The sequence below is a fragment of the Dermacentor silvarum genome, chromosome 11, assembly GCF_013339745.2.
Source record: "Dermacentor silvarum isolate Dsil-2018 chromosome 11, BIME_Dsil_1.4, whole genome shotgun sequence".
In the NCBI taxonomy this organism is placed as follows: Eukaryota; Metazoa; Arthropoda; class Arachnida; order Ixodida; family Ixodidae; genus Dermacentor; species Dermacentor silvarum.
In genome coordinates, this window is record NC_051164.1 from 106,232,084 (window position 1) to 106,253,168 (window position 21,085).

At 42.3% G+C, this 21,085-nt stretch overlaps 2 protein-coding genes across 3 annotated transcripts in view; one reads left to right on the forward strand and one right to left on the reverse strand.

The window, feature by feature from the left end:
• Positions 1 to 4,927, reverse strand: part of LOC119434151 (dedicator of cytokinesis protein 7-like) — a 71,832-nt gene extending 66,905 nt beyond the window's left edge. The window contains exons 1-6 of the mRNA XM_037701476.2: positions 4,866 to 4,927; positions 4,572 to 4,659; positions 3,425 to 3,603; positions 2,496 to 2,727; positions 1,487 to 1,720; positions 57 to 142 (exon numbers count right to left, since the gene is read on the reverse strand). Coding sequence (XP_037557404.1) covers positions 57 to 142; positions 1,487 to 1,720; positions 2,496 to 2,727; positions 3,425 to 3,603; positions 4,572 to 4,659; positions 4,866 to 4,906 — 860 coding nt within the window. The 5' untranslated portion in view covers positions 4,907 to 4,927. The remainder of the gene's footprint in view (positions 1 to 56; positions 143 to 1,486; positions 1,721 to 2,495; positions 2,728 to 3,424; positions 3,604 to 4,571; positions 4,660 to 4,865) is intronic.
• A 638-nt stretch (positions 4,928 to 5,565) lies between these two features.
• On the forward strand, positions 5,566 to 19,487 carry LOC119433689 (uncharacterized protein KIAA2013 homolog). Of its 2 annotated transcripts, XM_037700940.2 has the most exons (17): positions 5,566 to 5,769; positions 6,241 to 6,312; positions 6,433 to 6,468; positions 6,810 to 6,913; positions 6,998 to 7,120; positions 7,721 to 7,849; positions 7,935 to 7,993; positions 8,593 to 8,685; positions 8,795 to 8,865; positions 9,631 to 9,765; positions 10,604 to 10,706; positions 11,174 to 11,242; positions 12,482 to 12,681; positions 13,191 to 13,303; positions 14,475 to 14,739; positions 17,204 to 17,328; positions 18,252 to 19,487. In XM_037700940.2, the coding sequence occupies exons 2-17, from the start codon at positions 6,257 to 6,259 to the stop codon at positions 18,437 to 18,439; spliced, it is 1,869 nt and encodes a 622-aa protein (XP_037556868.1). In that variant the 5' UTR covers positions 5,566 to 5,769; positions 6,241 to 6,256; the 3' UTR covers positions 18,440 to 19,487. The 2 variants fall into 2 exon arrangements, with proteins under 2 accessions (XP_037556868.1, XP_037556869.1); XM_037700941.2 differs by lacking the exon at positions 6,433 to 6,468 and having other exon boundaries at positions 5,567 to 5,769.
• The last annotated feature ends 1,598 nt before the right edge of the window (positions 19,488 to 21,085 follow it).

Genomic DNA, 21,085 nt, shown 5'->3' on the forward strand with positions numbered 1-21,085 from the left:
ACTGAAAAGGCATAGCAGCAAAGCGCTAGTAGAGAAAACTTTCAGAGACAACGTACTTGAGAGCCAGGCATCTAACCAGAATCCGGTGAGCCATGTGTTCACGTGGTGGCTCTGCAGGCATCCGTCTTTCAATGATTTCCTCCTGCGAGTCAAGAAATTATTCTCAAGAATTTACTTGCAGGTAACACACAGGCAGTGCAGGAAGATGCATATGGGCACACACACAATGCCTGCAGATAATGCTGTTACATAAGCTTGCTGATGTTAAACAATAATTCAGCTAGTGTATAATTAAGGTGCTAGTCAAGTGAACTAATTACCATAGGTGGACAAGCGAAGTGTTGGCATGTTCAAGCCTTTTCATGTAAAATCATCAGTACGTGGTCTATGACAGCACTGGATGCAGTACATGTTCATAAGACTTCAGATAAATCATCATTAGCTGACTTCTGAATGGAGTATAGATTTGATGTGAGCATTTATTTCAGAAGATATGAGGAACACTCTAGAACTTAATAGAGAATTGTGGAATAGGGGCCCCAAGGAGCTTTGCGGGTGTAGCGTTGAGGCATGCAGGAGTGAAGAGTTTTAGAATATGGCTTTGCGTTTGCAGATAGCGCCAAGCGCTTGAAGCGCCACTACAGTGCCAAATAAAAACTATTATAAATATTAAAATAAACTATACCATTTTATAATAAGAGTAATTTTGACCTTCGTGCTTTTTCGTTTAATTACAATTTAGAGGTTATTCTATTATCAGCAAGCGATTTCTTGTGCTTAGTTTTGAGTAATCAACTTTACGTGCCTTCACCAGCCAAGCTAATCCATGTTAGGCCTATGAGCCATGAAATTGACAATCGAGTTCGGAATCAGTGGCGTCTAATGAATCAATCTTTATTACACACGTTAGTTGAGAGAAAGCGATAACCGCAGTCACTTCTCCTAGCTTACGAACTTCATGCATTACCACGAATCGAGCCCAGTTTGGTGCTCTGTTCGAGCCGTCGCTTCGATGCGTGCTGTCATGTTTGTTGACGCAAAGCTTTTGGGGCTCCCGCTAAATCAGTGAATTTGTGTGCCCGACGCAAAACCCAAACGCAGTTTGCGTCTTGCGCACGCGCAGTGGCTTCGACGGTACTTCTTTGGGGGCCCTATTCTAAAACTCTCTATTAATGGCGTTTACTTAGTGAACAACACTGATTTACAGTACACAATTGAAGTACTACTAATCTTCGTTAAATTTACTGTTTATTTGTGAATCCTCTTCACAACATACTTTTTTTTTCACAATTAGGATTGCTCATCTGATTTCTATAAGATAAGCAATCACCAGTTACTCAACTTCAACTTGTATTTTGCTGCAAAAAAGCTGACCTTTCCTTTTGCCAATTACAGTAACACTGCTGAAAACAAAATCTAATTTCACATCTGCAAGTAATTTGAGGGTTTCGCCACAGCAACAGAATGAACTGTGGCAACTGCTCACCTCATCCTGGAGGGGGTACAGCTCAAAGAGGGCATCGTGACGCCTTTCAAGACGCTGAGCCGCATTTCGGCGATCCAATTCATCAGGAGGCGTACGCTCAAGCAGGGATGGCACCAGTGGATCGGCCGCCGAGTTGCGCAGGTCGAAGACACTGCTGGCCCAACTTCCACGCGGAGTCTCCGCTGCACTGGCACACCGGAACTCCACAGAAGAAATGCTGTCTGCTGGTGAGGGCTGTGTGCAGGATAATACTTGCTTACTACAAAAGGCTCAGATGTGAGCCTAGAGCAGAATACTCTAGCGAGCTACTCTGTTCCAGATGGTAAAGGGGAAGTAAGGAGCAAGAAGAGCATAATGGGTCTTAATGAAGACATACGGCTAAGGCATGGGGATACATAACCTGCACAAAATGTATTTGCACCAACCCACTCCATTAAAGAATAACGTATGGGACAGTATGAAGTTCATGCAGTATTATATTTAAAAAGTTGATTTCCAGTTTCTCCATGAGAGTTCATTAGTAATACAAAGCTATATGAAGCTTGTAATGAGGTTGCACGTCTACCATTTGTTATCACAAAAACTCTCATGGACCCCAGCTTGGTATTTCAAGTCGTTTTCAGCTCCTGCATCCAGGTGGTAAACCCGCGTGGCAGATTACATAAATAGAGGGGACTCACAACCTAGTTTTAAGAGGCAAAACAAGGGCAACATGACTGACAGAGCAGATGACATCATAGCTCAAAAAAAAACTGTGAACTGGGTCCTAAAATTTGATGTTTGAAACAGATATCCATGGTCAGTTCAAGTAATAGTTAATGGATATCAATCCTGGGATGGTAATATAACAGAAGCAATGATTAAATTAGGAAATCTTGTGGTATAGTGTAAGGTTGCAGCTAGCACAGGAGAGCGGTAAATGGAATGCTTTGGGAGAGGTCTTCCTTTTTTCTGCAGCTGGCTTGGTCATGTTGGGAGGATAAGCCATATGGGAGGATGACAGTCTTACCGGAACATCTTCTCCCTGTGAGAGATGTGGCTGCTGTGAATGGCGAGACAAGTCGTCGCAGACGTCCACCTCGAATTCCTGCTTCTGTGTGGTGCGCACAACGGCTGCCCTCTCCAATGCAGCCTCCCTGACGATGACGCTGGAGCTGTGGCCCTGGTAGCACCGACTCACCACTACCCAGTCAGAGGTGTAGGTGTGCAGGCATTGCCTCATGTGGAAGTCCAGGTCTTCCCTGCATCAGTGTTCGCAGTAACCATCTGGCCCGATCTAAAGCATAAATCTACGTTTTTCTTTTTTTCCCAGCTTGGAACAATAGATAGCACACCTAACCCCAGAGCTCAATGAAGAATCCCAAATACCCCATACATTTCTCTCATCTTCAAGGTGTCTCCAGTGTGGTTTCAGTTTTTTAATAAGGTTTATTACTACACTACAATAAGGTTGACCACCACACCTTTTCCTTGATAACCACTGTGCGCTATTATGTGAGGTTTACAGCTGGGATAACCCTAATTAGTCGATTTTACCAAGCAACAGTCCCTTTTCTTTCACATCCACAGTGACCAATGAAGTGGGAAGTTGATTACATGCAAAACGAAATCCTTAGAAGCTGAAAAATGTTCTGCTTCAGGCATTTTGCTTTTTTGAAATGTCCATACTACAGCCTCAGATAACACTCGAAGGCTAGCGACAAACTTTTTATGATTGAATAGCTTGTTCTAATGACAAGTAGGCTGGACTTTCTACAAACCCTAAGTAGCTTCATTCTCACCGGAGGTACTTCAGGTGGAGATATCCACTATACTAAACTTCGCATAAAGAAAGCAAGACATATAAAAGTGAGGTTTATTTCTGGTTACATTTAATATACTTCAAAAAATTATGAATGTCTATAAAGAAACAAGATTAACAGAGAAAAATGGTCTCACGGGTTCTCCTCTGGCACAATGGGCTCTATGGTTCGACATTTTCTCGGCAGGATACCAACTTCTACGTCATCCGACGGAAAGTCTAGCAAGTCACTGATGGCATCACGATCAGCCAAATCCTGATGCTGTTGAAGGAACTCCTCGAAGTCTAGGGGCTCAACAACATCAGTAAGAGGAACCTGTAAAGTTTTGTTTAAGGCGTACATTAATGTTTGGCCAAACAGCATTTTTTTAAAGCAGCTATGTGCCTACAACTCAGTGCACTAACATTGTAGCAATTGTGTTTGCAGAACTGAGCTTGAATACAATGAACTTCTTGTGTCAATTAATCGATATCATGTAGTTTACAACACTGACAAGTCTAGAAATACTAATTGTTTATTGAACATTTAGTTTCCCCTTTCTTGCATCTTCAGGATTATGAAAAACATAAAGCTGCTGAACAGTTTAAGAATTTTTAATTATTAAATGACTTCTGTAACGTTTACAGAATGTGGACTCCACGTGGAGAGTCACATATAAGATTGTCAACTATTTTCTGCAAAGTACCTATCAAGCTCCTTAAAAAAAGTATGCCTGATGTAAAACAGTGAAAAACAAAAGAAGTGAACCTGCTACACATGACGACATAGTGAAATTGAAAGCAATATAACCCGGTTGCCTAACTTCCAATTCGTTTTAATGAAACGCTTCGCACATATAGTTCGAATCACACTTACATCGTAGTTCAAAATTAAAGCACAGGTCTCATCAGAGGTGTTAAACGATTTAAGCAACACTTTAAAATCATTATTTTCATCTGTATTGCATACATACATGCATACATACATGCATACATACATATGGAATGTCAAATCTATGTATACTATATCTATAAATCTATATGCAAATCTATGTAGCTATGTCTCCTGTTGCTAATAGTTTAACAATGCTACCACTTCCTTGTTAATAAATAAATGCTCATCTCTCTTTGTCGACGTTCTCAACATCCTAAGAGAGAATACAAAACTGAACGCTACACTGCGAGAAGTATGTGTTATTAAAATGACAAGACAATGTGCGCTTTGTTAGGAACGTGTAAGGGATTGACGGCGGTTTCATTTCGCAATCGTCTCCGGAAATAATGAGGCAACATGCAGATACATACACTGCCTTGTGTTCCGCCAAGTCCATGTGCGAAATCTCTCTCCGCTGCAGTACTCGCAATTTGGCGCCTGACGTCCGCGTTCGCTTGTCTGCAAAGGAAATTACGAACAAGCGTCACGCCAAAGCGAATGCAAAGTACCACGGGAAATAGCACAATGTCCCGTCACCGCCCAGCCCAATTAACAAAGGTTTTGTGTCAGCAAATACGACCAGAAGCATTGTTTTGTATGTCACAACATAAAGCATAAGGAAGCACGACGGCATATTAGCCGGGAAATTGTCAAGCACGCCTTACTTGCTCAGTTTCTGAACAAACGCGCGCTGACCAGACGCCATAGCGGCTTCGGGTGCGTTCGGTTCGCTTGGTGTGTTGCACGTTGAATTGTTGCACTACACTGTGGTAAAAAAAAAGCATGCAGCAATAAAATATAAATTTAGCCTTCGAGATTTCTAACCTGTGTTTCTAACGCCCCACGGCCATCTTGAGGGCCACGTTTTAAAGCATTTTGTGGACACTAATATTAAAATGCAATAATACCTACAAAGACCTTGTCTAGTATTCTGATCTTGTTGAAAAATTATTTCACATCGTTAGATACTACTTTAGTTAAAATGAAATAGTGAAAATATGCGGTTGTAAAACCGGGGCATTTACAGGGTAGCCCTTGAAGCAGCGCAGCAACAAAACGTTGGCAGCAATCGTAAGTTTCTCACTATATCGTTTTATACATAGAGTTTATCTAACTAATATAATATAATATAACTAATATAGTCAGTATATTAACTCTATGGCGAAACTCTATAGCAATGTAATAAACGAAAACACTTATTACAAGCTCCGCATAAAATGTAAAAAAAAATATCCAATCAGCTAAAGAAGGAGCATTAAATCAATATGCCAAAATTAACCTAACAAAAATTGAGTATTGCAAATTTTTACGTTTTATGTATTAACTGTCGGCCACGCAAACATTCAGCCACATTCAGCGCGAGATGACGGTCTCAGGGTTGCGAGACATGCGAGACGTCAACAACTGCGTGTGGCTGGCCGATCAGATGTTCGGCGATGGTGCAGGGGTGGCGAAAGTTTAAAAGTTATTGCTACTCGATGTCCCGCTTGGACGAAGAATATATGCAGCGCTAGCCAACTGCACCGACCCCAACACCGGCGACGCAGGCCCACATGATTGCGCGCTTGGGTACGGTAGCCAAGATCGTCTCGGAAACTCGCCTACAAGTTTGCGTGTGTGTGTGTGTACGTGCGTGTGTGCTGAGATCACGCGTTTACACTGAGATTTCGGGAACGCCCAGCGCTTGTAGCGCGGCGATAACAATTTAAAGCTAAGCGGCTGCCCGTGCACTAACAGTCACGGAACAAGAATTGCAATGTGGCGGTTGGATCGTTTCCTGTGACACTGATTGCATTGGCCGAACACGTAACATCAGTGCTGCCGGTTCTGCAGGTTTTACGTGCGTCACTGCAGCAAATGTCAACTGCACGCAGCAGTGCTGCGTTAGCACGTGAAATAAGTGAAGTTGGCGGCGAAATGAAGTGAAATATGTGAAGTTGACAAGGTCTTCTGTTACGTACGCGCCATGCAAACGAGATGTGATTTACGTACATGTACTTGCTGAAGCGTGGCGGTAATGCGCTCTGTAATCTATTGCAGGTAGAACACCAGAGCCATGGATATCGGGGAGAAATTTCGGAGGGTCAAACGGCTTTGCGATGGCTACCTGTCGTGAGTAGTCAAAAAAAAAGTGTCGAAACCACAGCACAGCCTGTCGCTGCACGTTCTTCCGTAGCGCCCGAATGACTTCTTTCCTCCTAATACGTTCATGCTGGTTTTTTTTGTTTTTAGGCATGCTCATTACCACCCGAAACTCGTGCTTAAGAGGTACAATATGCTTACTGCGTTCTGTGCTTTGTTTTCTTCTCGCTTCTTTTTGCGTTTTTCTTGTCTTCTGTTGCGCTGCACTGGGGCTGATGTAGAGGAAATTAACGTTTGTCTTTCGTTGGATGAGTCTGAAACAACCGATTTTATTACGTTCTCGGTTCACTATTGTCATAAGATAACTGCACTGATCTTATTCTGCTTTGTTGGGATAACTGAAACATGGCGTTATAATAGCTTCTGACTTGTTGACACTTAGTGGGTGATTATTTGCATGTAAATTGATAAGCCGAAAGCCTGACGAATTCGTGATGTGATGACGTTTGCTCATTTTTGCTTGACAGATCGAGAAAAATGTTGTTGCTTGTTATGATGGTCCTTGCATTGTTCCTGTACATCGGACCTTCCCTATTTCGATGGGTGAGGCGAAAGACACCTATTATGATTGGTGAGCAGCAAAGCAGTGCGTTGCAGTGTCCAGTGTCGCTTGGTTGTTCGCGTGTATCCTGATTTCATCCTGCCTTGTCTCCAGATCCGAGCATCGGATGTGTGGCACTGAACGTTGACCCATTCCTGCGAGATGTAGGGGAGTTTGATGCCAGCTTATATCGCAGCTATGAGAGCTCCACTGACAAGCAACTTCTCTCGTTCGTCGGTGAGTCGAGAGGGAAAAGCACTTTGCTGTCGAGTTTCATAGAAGTTAAAAAGACGGAAATCTGGTTTTGTGGTTGACTTGTAGACTCTACTGCAGATTAAGTCTGTTTTCGTTCATTTAGTTTGATGTGCTTTTGCTTAGTCATAACTTCTTAGTTCAGCACTGTTACATCAGTGTCATGCAGATGTACTAGTGTTGCAATTCCATACGCCTTTCATAGCACAATCTCTTGATAGCGTGCTGCATTAGCTAGAGATCGTTGTTGTACACGTGAGGATAGCTTAATAAGCACCTACAATCTCTCAAGTCTGCAGTGCTTTACAACATTTGCTACCTGTCTGGTGATAAACTTAACAGCATGCTTTACAGGGATCTCTTTAGTAATGCCGCATTTTTGTTGCTTGAAAGAGTGTTTGCACAGTCATACACATTGGATACTAAGCCACAGACAGAGCTGAATGTCTGAACTTTCTGACGTTTTCATGCTGGATGAAGTACTGATTCTGTGCTGTCATCCAGGTGTTGCTTTATAAATCTTTACAGTGTAGCTTTGTAACAGAAAAAATTGAAATTTGGGCCTCATGCAATATTTTCCTACAGGGAATGGCAAAATAGGCTTTTCCGTCGACGATGACAACACACTGTTTGTTTTCAACAACCGAACCCTGTCCCTTGCCTTGCCATTTCATCCTGGTGTTGAGATCACGTACCCCCAGGCATCTCATCAAGGTTTGGACACTGCTTATCATAGGCAATTAGCCTTTTGTTGTGCAGTTGGACTGAAGTGGGTTCCTCTCTGTTATGCCATTTTCAGAAGGCAACGTGGTACACTTTGTGAAAGGCACTGTTTTTAGGTACCAATGTTTCAACAAGGTAAGCGCTCTGCTTTCAAGGGCTGTCAAATTCACTAGAGTCCCAGTATTATGTTGTCAGTGGGACATAAGTGTTGTTGATATGTGCTGCTTAGAGAACAAAGGAAACACGTGTTCAACATGTGCACGACTGCAAACTAGCCTGACAGTTCTTGCAAATACCATGTATGCATTCTCTTCATACTAATTTGTGTCATTTAGGCAGTGCACGAGAACACTGATTAATGCGACAAATGTTGAGTGTGGGCACATTGTTGCTGGAAGTGTTGTGGTCTGTTTTTGGCTGAATTTAATTGACTTTTATTTGACTTTTAATTGACCTCCTGCATGGAGTTCACAGTGTTGTAAACTATTAATAAACTTAATAACAGATCTAATTCTGAGCAAATGAAATTGCACCTTCGTAAATTTTAAGAGGTTAGGATATAAATAATACACCTACCAACACACATTTCGCTTATTGGCTTTTAAACTGGTGACATTTGGCTGGAGTAAATTTAAGAGCATCTCAGAAAAGCTAGAAATTCTTTTAGAAAGTATTCAAAGCTCCATTACCTTGACATTGTACATTTTCTTAGACCTTGGTGCCTTGCATTACAGAGGAGAAAAACAATCAGTGTCAGCCACACCTACTATGCCCATCGAACAATACCGTCCCTGCTCGTGCAAACCATCAAGATTGTCAACCCTCTGGTGAGTCCAAAAGCCTGCTTTTCTTGCACTTTGACTTGCAGTTAATCTAACAAGTGACCTTTGGCATGATCTAGCGAAGCCATTCAATTTGCTTTCTTGCACCTTGCAGTCGGATCCAATCACATTTGGCATCGAGCAGAAGGGTTCTACCACCGAGAATCTGCAAGCGAAGCCTCTTGGGTTTGTGCACTTTTTGTTACTTTGCATGCAGTTTGTGGCAGTTAGTTAATTATTGCACATTGATTGTTTCTGCACAAAGACTCACATCACTTGATTCACACAGTTCTAATTCAGTTATAGTGGGTACGTAAAGGCCCATCGCTTGATTCATATGTTAATCATTAATCAAATTATTTGAAGTCAAGTTCTTAAAAGTCGCATCATTCAAAGATCAAAGATGTGTTGCCTAGAATATAGTACCCTCTATGTAAATTTGAGGGTTGAATACATCAATTTAATGAAACCTGTAGATGTTAGTCCTGCTGTATGCAGGCAGGGCTTGCTACTTCATATGAGGCATTTGAATTGACAAAGAGGCCAATAAAATAAACCAAACAAATTAAACCCAGATGACAAAAGGTGAAAGAATGTCTTAAGTCCCGACTGACGTAAGTAATATAACTGCAGGGCCTTCGTGGCTGGGATTGCAACCCCACTTCAGTTCCAGGGTCCTAGGAAATCACTGGACTGTATTTGCTCTTGTATATGGAGGAGCCTCTTTGGTGCTAACCGTGGCGTAGTAGGTGTCGCAGCACATGCTCATTATCAAACATAGCTTGCGCTTAGTGCACAGCGGCAAACTGAGTTGTCCGGTCTCCTCAGAAACTTGAGGCACAGCGTTACACTTTCCTAGTTCTAATTCACCATCGAAATGTAAGAACATACACAATTTCTGTTAATGCATTGGTTTGAAATGGAGTTATGTGCTTTCTGCTTGCATTGAAGGATCAAGGATCGCTATGGCCAGGAAAACATCATCTGGCATGGGAAGGTCTCAACAGGCACAAGCAAAGACACCGTCATTGCCTTTGCACTTGTTACTCCGAAGCTGCCAAACACAGTCACAGTTGAGCCAAAGAGGTGAGCTATTTTCATTTGTAATTTCCGAGGTGTGTGGACTGCTTTACAGCTGATATTTTATTCCTCCTCTCATTTGTGTATGCACGTATTAAAGGTGCAGCCGTGGCAGTAGGCAAGCCTGTGAACAAAAATATGCAAATCATGATTCTGGCAGAGAGAAAAAAAAAAAAAAAAAAACTTGTTCGCAGCTTAGGCACACAGCCTAAGATTGATAAACAGAACTCAAACTTTGCTGTACAACCACTGCACTGCAACCATAAAATTGAAGCCATCTGACTAGGTCACAGGAAAATTAGACTTTTTTGTCGAAATCATCATTCGTATATTTTTGCTCACAGGTGAATCTTATTTCAGGCATGCATTTTAGTTATCGCACAGACTGGGAAAATTCATATGTTTGAAAAATGGAGAAAATTGTATGGGGGGGGGGGGGGGGGTGCTTTCACAGCGGTCATACTTACCTTAAGCATTGAAAAGCAATACAAAGAACAGTAGGCTCATGTCAGAGGGATAGCTTGTCAAGGCATTCTCACATAAGTAGTTTCACCAAAACAGGACACTGTAATGAGAAAATGTACATTTCACTTTATCGAACCATCAGCAGAGAAAGAAAAGAAGAAAGAATTGTTTCTTCCCTGTAGTCAAGCCTCCAGTGGTACATTTCACAGTAATAAAAGGCACTATGGATTTATCTTTAAGCTCTTAAGAGACAGAACAGCATCGAACACACATCTTTCCCAAGCCATAGTACCAACACTAACCCTGATGGGATAGATCATAGATGATAAAGTAGTGAAAAATGGTTAATGTGTACTGGGTTGCCTCATGCTCATTTCAGTTCCACGGTGCTCAAGATACAAACCCTGGTGGATTACTCTCTGCCTGTGAAGTCAAAGGACTATCCATCTGCAGTCTCGCAGCTTCAGTCCTTTCTCAGGGAGGTGAGTACATGTTTCATTGTGTTATCTATGCTTTATTTCCATTAACTTTGTATAAGTATTACCTTGATATGACAAAGTAGCATCTAACATGAAAGTATTGCGACGTAGCACTAACACGACCTTTAATACGCCGCGAAGACGCGGCGGACCAATCACACTCAAGGCACAAATCTGTCTCAAGATGAGTCCCCACAAGCGATGAAGACGAAGAAGCCGATATGATGATGAACATGTGCAGCCAACGAAGAAGTGACTGAGAAATGCTCACAGTATCTTCATCATATTCTATACTCATCATAAACATACATGTTGATGTAGCGAACAAAAATTAACAAAATTTCAATTTAACTTGTTTTATCCCATACTTCATTATATCCGTGTTTGTTTTATCAAGTTTTGATTGTATTGTATTCCTAGCCTCAAGACTGTGCAGTTAATCTTTGTCTTTGCATTGTTTCACATTGCAGGAAATGCAGAGGGTTGTAAGCATTGAAAGCCATATTCTGCGCAACATGCACGTTGATGCATGGAGCCAGGTGAGACTTTTACGCACTTGTTACGGGATGGCAAACAAAGAGGACAGTTTAAACAGTAAAGTGTGGCCTAAGTAAATGTTAAAAGTGGTTGGGGGAGCGGAGAGATCAAAATTTCAGTCACGTTTTGTTGAGTAGTGCATGCGATATCACTTAATTTCCTTGTGATCTAGCGTTGGTTTAACTGCTGCATGCAGAACATGTGGCCATGGTGCACCACCACATTCACCGCATGATCAACCGTGGTTATTGAAGAAATTTCTCTGGAGCCAACATTACGACAAGGGTCCCTGATGAAGACCCCTTGTTGAAACGTTGGCTCCAGTGACATTCCTTGATTGACTCTGCTAACCACTTCAAGCCTCTATCTTCCTTTGATACTCTGTCTTGTTTGGATTGGATTACTATATTTGCATGAGTGTTCCCACTAGTGTTCTCACTAGCACTGTTCTTGACAATATGGAACAGACAGAAAACATGGGCAACCGATATTAAAACAGTTGCGATTTAAAAGGAATAAGTGAAGTTGGTTAAGTCATGTGATGTGTAGAGCAGAATAGGTGCCAAAGGTAGCGAAATGTAGCTGAGGGCCGAGGTTGGCAAATGGGTGATAAGAATGTGAAATCTTTGGGCACAGGATGGAATAGGCTGACAAGTGTAGAGACAGAAGATTGCTGGGGGAGCCATTCACCCTGCAGCACAGTTGGTGGTATGGTGGTTCAGCTAACATGGTAATGATGGGTAGTACATGGCATTGCATAAACTTTGTCCTTCTGGCTTCAAACGGCTTTGCGACTTTGAAAATTTGTCATTTTCAACAATAAGTTGCGTTATAAATGCAACAATTTGCAATGATTATGCATGTGCGCAGAGGCTTCTATTGTTTTCATGCCTTTAGAAAAACTGATTTCCTGGAAATTTAGAGAGATAAAGCATGGTAAATAATGCCAGAAGAACGTCTGAAGCCACAACCACAAAGATTACACAAATCCATGTACTGTTCATTGTTTCCATGGCAGCTGCACAACCACAGCACCAGAGTTCCCTTTATTAAGTTTTGTAGAAAACTCTGTGCTGTACATGACCTAAACAGGCTGATGATGATGATATCCATTAGAAAAAGTCTGGCGGACTATCCTCAGTGTTTTGTCTGTCTGTACAGCATCGTGCAATGCAAGTCCGTTAGTGCCAACTAAAGTGCTTGTGCCTGGTTGGATGGCCTTCCCTCTTGTGTTCCCCCAGTTGTGGAGCACTGGTTTTGGCATCAGCCAGTCCAAGGCATACGGTGCACTCAATGGGGATGTCATCAACGGCACCATCTACTACATACTGTCCCACGTGCGTGCCTTGGCCTCTGAGTGGAACACTGGCCCGGCTGAACACCGGGAGCTACAAGCACTTCTTGCCTACCCGGAACACTGCTACGGTGGTCACCACACCCTGTGAGTGATCACGCATGGTGCTTCTCCTTCCAACTGTTTAAAATAAATCGCTAGAAAGGCTCTCAGGTCCATTCTACTGTCTGTGTGTTCTTATGCAGGTGCGATTATCAAACACAGCACAGTAGAGATAAAGGGACCTTCTTTAGCAGCGCAGTACTATTGGCAGCCATAGAGGCCAGAAAGAGCATGATGTGCATTAGTTAGCAACTTAAAGAGAAAAAAAGTATTCATTAAATTTTGTGTTAGTGGCTTTTGAAAACATGTAGTAACTGCAGAGTTTGAAGCTAGGAATATTGATAACATATTAGCATTAATTTGCTAGGAATGCCCTGCGAGCACAGGCTCTGGTATTTTGAGGACTTTAGAGCTGGTGCTTATCTGAGGATTTTCTACTTAAATGTGCGTGCCCTCAGCTTTGGCTGTCTTCAATACCACAGTTACAATATCATCCCAAGGCTTCTGTGAAATCCATGGCAGAACAGCATGAATTGTTGCCCCCTTACTTGCAGGCAAGCTTCAACATTATGGGCTGACCTGACAAGCCTGTCTTCAGTTACAAATGCAGTTAACTTGTGGATGCTGACACTGGAGAATCAGGGATGCTCAAAACTTATTAAAACAGGTGAGTTTCAGTAGCCGACTTCTCAGCGCTGCTTTTATTATGGAATAAAAATTTTGTTGGCTTCTCTGAACTCAATTGAAATCCTGGCTGGAGGTATAAGGCATTAATGTAAGACATTTTCCTTCACTGCAGGCAAGGGTACTCCAGTGTGGCAGTTTTTTTCGCTTAACAATGGTAAAGGGGAGAATTATTGTTTGAATATTATGTGTCATAAGTGGGTTTTCAGGCTGGAATTCCTTGGAAAGATCGGTCTCGTATCAAAAAAATTATAGTGCTAAAAGCATGGTAGATACAGTATATGTAAATTTATGTGCTCATTTTGAAAATGAAGTTCATTTTTGTTGACCTCATTTGGTTATAATCTTGTGCCAGTTTCCATTACTTCATTGCCTGGAAAAATTTTCGAAAATCAGTTCCTCAGACTTCACTAAACCTATCAGTGGCTTCTGCTTGATTCAAGAAATACAATAAGACAAGCGTTATTGTTCTGTCTGCTCTAAAACAACAGTTGTGAAACTTCACACACCCAAAAAAAAAAGCTCTTCCATGTGTCTTCCAAGTCTACATTTACGTATAGTACAGTGGAACCTCGTTGATACGATTCTGTGTAATACGTTTTTTGGGATGATATGTTGTTTTTGTTTTTTTCCCCCGATAATACGATTCAGTTGGATAATACGTTGGATGATATGATTTTCAGATGATACACTTTATTTTCCAGTTCCCATGAAGATTGTATTAATGAGATTCCACTGTATCTAGAAGTTTTAGTACCATAACAGAAAAAATAAAGAATTTAAATAATTTACACTTATCACTTAAATCCTCTAGATTTAGCTCCACTGATGTCATTCAAGTTTGCTGAAAGCAGAAACAGGACATCTTGTTGTTTACGACCCTCTTTCGTTCTCCTGTAGTGTTGCACACTTTGATGTGGCATAACTTATGTTGCAATTTACAACATGACATGTCACTATAAGAAGTACATTCTTCTAACATTGCCACACAGTGCCTAGCAAGTGCTGTGGCCACAAACTGCTGAAAACCAAACCACGAGTTGTTTTTTACAGCGTATGGTAAAGTTGCCTTGGTTCACTGCTTCGTGTCACAAGTTAGCTGTGGCCATCATGCTCTTACGAACTTGCACTGTTTCAATTCCTAATGCCAATAGGTGCGGAAGGCGTGCTGCAGGCCGTGGTATTGAGCCTGGGTGCCTTCCTCTTCAAGGACAGCCACCTAGAGCTCAACACACAGCCAAAAGACCTGCATCGAGAACTCTTCTTCCGCCGCATTAGCTACGGCAACGCCACGCACCTTAATGTGAGCGTGGTTCTGGGCGATGACAACAAGGCTCTCCTGCGGGTTTGGCTCGACCGGAGCGACCGTGACTACTACGCATGTGATGGTGGATGCCTTGACCCACCAGTGAAGCTTGAGTACGTCTTGCATTTCTGTTCATGGGGGTGGCAGCGTTGCAGCAGCACACCGTGCATCAGTTGATTAATTTCAACTATGCTTAGTTCCATAATGCATATCAAATAAGCAATACATCCCTCCCATCACAATGCTGCCATAGTGGCTGGGTAGTGAAGCTGTACTACCGGAAGAGTTTTCATTGGAAGTTTTACGCTTGGATGTGCTCATTTGTAAAATGTCATAGGCCAGGTTATGACCATTACAGGGGTGGGACTCCTGTGCCAATTGCACTATTTTCATACAAATGCAAATTCCTGCACCAAACTGTGCCAAACACAGAAAGTTCACCAAAATTGCACCATGCTGCGCCAGAATGGCTTCGGCATGTGTGCCCCGGCAGTGGTACCGAACAGCAAGCGGATTTGTTCTCAGAAAAATAGTGCAGCCATTCACATGCCGCACAACCGCGCCTCCCACGTAGCTTCTCGTAATTTTCGCACTCATGACAGTGGAGTTTTCGGCGCTTCCAGCAAGTCGCCGGCATGTGTGTGGCCACTCCCGGCTGTTGTTGCTACTGTCGTCGGAACGGCCAGGTGGGCCCAGTGGCACGGCGCTCCCTAGCTGGAGGCGCAAAACAAAGTAAGCTGAGGGCAATGCGAGCGAACTAGATATTAGGGAGGCACGCGCTGTAGCGGGTACAGCGGGCGCGGGTCTCTGTCACCAGGGCCGGTATACCGTAAAACTAATCCAATCTGTTTTTATGCCCATATGGACAAGGCCTGAGTCATTTTTACCTATCACGAAGGGCTAATGGCGGATTTGGAATAAAAAGTAGCAGTTTCGCCCGAAAGGCGAAGTGTCAATTGTGATAGCAAATTAGTAGACAACTATACGAAGTAAGTATAGTAGCTTTATCGGCCGTGTGAACTTTAAACATCCACTTACTAACTAAAGTAACAAGCATGGTGTCACGCGCGCAATCAAACATGAACACATCTCACTCGATGACTGCGGAAAATCACTGTCAAAACGCTGGAGTGAGGTAGCGCGCCAACAGCAGAGAGCGGTTTGACCTTTGTGCTGCCTCTCGCTTCAACAGGAACTAAGTGGCGAAAATACAGCGCACACAAAGCTATCAGCACTCGAACTCTGTCCCCATTGCAGATTGCTTTCAAGATAGAGCTCACACGGCTGCTCCATACGCAGCAGCCGAACCCCCGCCCCTCCCCCCTTGCTTTCCTCCCATGTGAGAATGAGCCACCATCGTCAGCTCACCCTCGCACATACAGTATACGGCGCGCGGCGACAATGTTATCGCCTCTGAATTTTATACGGAACATGACGGGCGACGACGACGACAGAAATGCACCTAGAGTGTCCGTATAATTTCTATCGCAATAAAATCAGATTGGAATAGTTTTGCATTATACCAGCCTAGGGTTGATTGCGGCTCTCTAGGTCTGCGGTGACATTTGGCGACCCAGATATTGTTATCGTGTCAATTGGACGGCATAATTTGCAGATGTTTTCCACTATCATTATGAGCCTCGGCGCTGGAATATATAGTTCGGCTTTACAGGAATGTATGCATCGTGCTGCTGCTCAACCCACTCTTCCAGCTTCAACTTTATTTTCGCATTTTTCCTCCCTTTCTTACAAAGAAGAAAAAAAAAATGCAGGGCAAGGAACAAAAAGCTGCATAAAAGCATATCCTAGTATGCTATAGCTACATAGCGTACTTCTCCTACGTGCTTCATATTGGTTTATTCTGTGTTTCAGCGTAGTTTCGAACTGTGCTGGCATATTCCATTATTCCGCCAAAATTCAGATTGGCCGCCTCCAAACTGTTTCAAAATGAAAATTTTATCTTCTCCAAAATGCTCACAAATGAAATTTAGTCTGCTCCAAGCTGCTCCAAGATAAAATTTTACTTGCTCCAAAAATGGCTCCAAAATGCATTTGGGCAGTCCTACCCCTGCCATTAGTTTGGTAATGTATTTATCGTGTTTGGAATGCCGAGCACACTCACACTAAGTGGCTGGTAGTCACACCAGCCTCTCAATTCCCGACACATTGGCTTCTGTAGCATTGTGCCAATGCAATGCATGCATACTTCGTAGCAGTTCTACTTAGCACTATAGGAGCGAAGAGTCACAGGAGGTAATAGGCATTCAGAAATACTCTTTCTCTCTCTCTCTCTCCCTTCAAAAGTATAAGTTTAACATGTTCAGTTGCAGTAAAGTTTGCATAAGAAATGGCATTTTTGAACTTCAATGAACTATCAGCCTACAGCTTACAAGGCACAATAAAACTATTTTCTAGCACTGTAAGGACCAGGTGCCCCGCCAACTTTCCGACATTCGGTTCGCAGGAACTGCATTTCGTGGAAAACCTACAAGCAGAGTTACTTTTGCTTGCATGTTCATGACATTTGTGCATCAGCATGTCTGCCCATTGTTGAATGGCATCATATTTTTTGTGCAGCTTCAAGGCAAAGCAATTCCCAGTAAAAGTGACGGAGCCTGTAACGGCTGTTTTGTACATTACCTCAGACCTGGAGCATATGAAGGAGCTCAGTCAAACCATACATGTCAAGGAGGTGGTCGAAGGTACGTGAGAAGGTTGAAAGTGTGCGAGAGCATGCGGCCATTTGCACCAATGCACATAATAATAATAATAACTTTTACACACCAAATTACTGGCAACTGTGGCATAAATATAAATACATTTCTGGGTTCAGCATTGTCATTCGTAGTCACTGTCTGCATAACACAGCTTACCTATAAAAAAAATGGAATCAGGGTCATATGATAGTCGCTTTGAAGTGGTTGTGTAAAGAAAGAAAGCATGTCTATGTCCACTTCATGTGCCGTCAGATGCCAATTAATTCTGTCCATTAAAAATTTTGTTTCACCATGTTTCTTGCATCTTAATAATCGTGAAAAGCATGCAGTTGCAGAGCAAATTAAAAATGTCAAATTCCTCAGAATGTGGACTGTATGCGAGAACTCTCTACAGAAACGAAAGATTTGAGAACTACTATTTCATGCTTGCAAAGTACTTATCCAGCCACTTGAAAAATATGCCTGGTGTTAAACATATTGAAAAACAATAAAACAGCTCAACCCGCTACACAACAACATACAGACACCGAGAGCAAGCAACCAGCTGGCTACCTTCCAACATGTTTTACTAAAAGACTTTACACACATTATACAAACTTGCAGCACGGGTCTAATCTCAAGTGTTTCAAGATGTATGCATCACATTTTAAATATCATTACGTTCATCAGTGCTGTTGCTTTTAAAGCATTATCTTGGCATGCACTAATGTGCACAAAGCACTTGAAGGGGATATACTAATACAGTATTTGAAGGAATGTCACAAGATCAAGAGTGCGGAAGAGTGTGGCCTAATATAGTAGGCAGTTTCTTATTTGGTGAAAAGTTTAATGCTGTGCATTAACAAACAGAAGCTATCAAAGTGTAAAATTAAGCTATAAAATAAAGACCTTTTTTTTTTTTCTTCCAGCGCCGGCGCACGAACACCACGTCATTGCATTACATCGGCACGGTCATCAACTAGGTGGTCTGCCAGCTCTCTTCTGGGTGTCCATCACTTTTCTAATTGTGGTCTTTCACCTCTTCCTGGCAAAGCTCATCTATAACGAGTACTGTGGCTCTTCACAAGAGAAGACGCGGGGACGTTACGTGGTGTGATGCAGTGCGACGTTGAAAACGTTTTTGGCATTTGCTCGGACCAGTGTTTCAAGCTTCGAGTGGATGAGTGAGCCTTGTGACTGAAAGAAGGCTGTGAGGGTGCAGAATCCATCGGAGGTGGATATGATGAATGTTTGTGAGCCAAGTTGTAAAGTGCGTCTCCTGCAAGCTTCGTGAACCAGTGTTTTTCATCTTTGACACTGCCACAATTCTGGATGAACCAAAGTGGCCTGTTTTCACCTCTGCAGTGAAGTGTGTACATATGTCTAGATGCTTTGCGTACGGATGCAGTGATGCATCTTTTGGTGCAGAACTGAATAGCTGCACCAGAGGTGTGTTTGTCATTATGATTATTATTATAATTAATATTTTGTGCGTGTTAATATAGCTCACTCTGAAAGAATTGGGTGGATAAACTTGCTAAGCCTTGCTTTTGCTTGTGATAATGGTCAGTCATTTGATCCTGTATGTTGCGGCTATTTGGTGACTAGGCAAACTGATTTTGTGTGTTGCTTAAATTCGGGCTTTGGGTCAAGTAGTCTTAGTAAGAAAGGTATTGTGTTTTCTGATAGTCAGACTTCAAAATTGCAGTATTTTCATGAAACGATTTGAAGGTGCTTAACGGGGAAGTTTCGTACGGTTAATGCAGAGAACACATGTATTTAGTGTTCTAATGAAGTATGAGAGCAGCTCTTAAAGTTTGAATCTGGTAGTGCAATGTAATGTACTTTCAATTTACTGTATTTATTGCTATTACATGTGGTTCTGGCAAGCGTGACATCAATCATGTTATGCAAGGATAGACCATCCTTATTTTTTTATGACTCCTGTTAGTTTTGTTGTACATGACCATTTTGAATATGTGCTGTGTACAAAAACTGTACTAGTAGAGTATATATAACGTTTCACTTCCACTTCTGCAACTGCTTCAGGCAACTTTGATACTGTGGCGCAATAAAGCACAAGTGGCATTACCTGGTTGTAAATAAGGTAGGGCTTGTCCCTTCTGAAGGTTCAATAAATTTACTCAAGACAGGAGTGTCTGCTATACTGTAGCCACTTGTCACTTTCTTTCATACGAGAAGAAAGAATGGCTAAGATGTAAAAAAGAAATTGAAACTAGCAACTACCATATGATAGAAGCCCAAGCAATAGCCTTCCATCAGACCCCCTTTTGGCAAAGACTGCAATCCATCTTCACAGGCTCCGCAACACCAAAGTGCATGTTGAACGAGCATCCATGAGAAAACATGCATTAATGAAAACCATAGAGAAAATTTGCTGTTCACCGACCAAATCAAACCGTGGTGCAGGATAGGCGAAGGCCACTAAGGAATATCCCTAATAATGAAAGTTCTACTCACTTGGAGGATTAGGTGGTTTGCAAGCATAGGATGAAGTCAGATTGCGCAAGAAAGGGTTAATTAGAGATCACTGGGAGAGGCCTTCATCCTGCGGTGGATAAAGATAGGTTTACGATGATGACATGACTCACTCATTCATGCAATGTTGCAGTGTGTGTTGCAAGTGTGTCGTGATACATTCTGCATATCATGAGCTTGCCAACATTCTCTTTGGGAAACGTGTTCGAGCAGTTCAGCGTTATTCAAAGCCACCTTTGTTACGTCCTACTAAAACTACAAGCGATTGCACATGTTGTACATTTGGTTAGAGCTGTTGAGAACGAATTGACGTCATTGTTGGATGCTAGATGGCATGATCAATGCGAAACTTTGCTCCACCATGCAAACGGAAAAGCCGACGCCGGTCCCATATGGTTTCTGTGCGAGAGTGCGCGCATGCAGTACTAGGTCGTTGGCCACGCACTCTAATCTTAATTCAAACACCACCTTCAAAAATAACTTAACAGGACACTACAGAGAAACCCTAAATTGGCTTAGACCAGCAAAGTATGCTTTCAAAACTTTACTTTTGCTAATTTCTTGATAGTAGGATTATTGGATGGTAAGATGACGGTCAAAGATCCATTTTATTTTCATTTCGTGCCGAAACCCCAGTGCCAGTACACGTCGGTGCCATGTCACAGATTTCGGTGTATTCTTTTCATGTTTGGGCAGCCTGTCTTGCACTAAATGTTCTCAAAGCTTGCTAGTTCAGTCTTTAGCTCTTTGAAAATGCAATTTAGTTCATCTTTAACAATAATTAACTGGGCCCGAGAAGACACCGTCAAAATCCATGACCTCACAGTGAGCTGTTGTGAGAACTTCGAAGCGGCGTTGCCACCAGTTTTTCTTTTTCGCGCCTTTTCTGGCTTACCAAGCCTCATTGAATGGCAAGAGTGGCTTTTTCGGTCTTGTAGAAAAGGGTAACGTAATTGGTATTACAGATGAAGTCATTTTTCTCTTTAATGTCCCTGTGGATGCTTGACAGTCGATTATGGAAGCTAAAGTACATGAGCTCATACTTGGTCAGCTGGTTGTCTGGGCACAGAAAGATCAAACAAAATTTTAAAGACGAAAGTTTTAGGCCCTCAAGGTCGATATTTGGGCAAACATCTGAACAGGTGTTTTCTTTTTTCTTTCTTTTTTTTCCTCACATCAAGATGTATTCAGATTTCTTCATAATATGGGAATTCATGTCGATCATTTGCAAAGCCCGCCGCTATATGGTTTCCCTGCACAACAA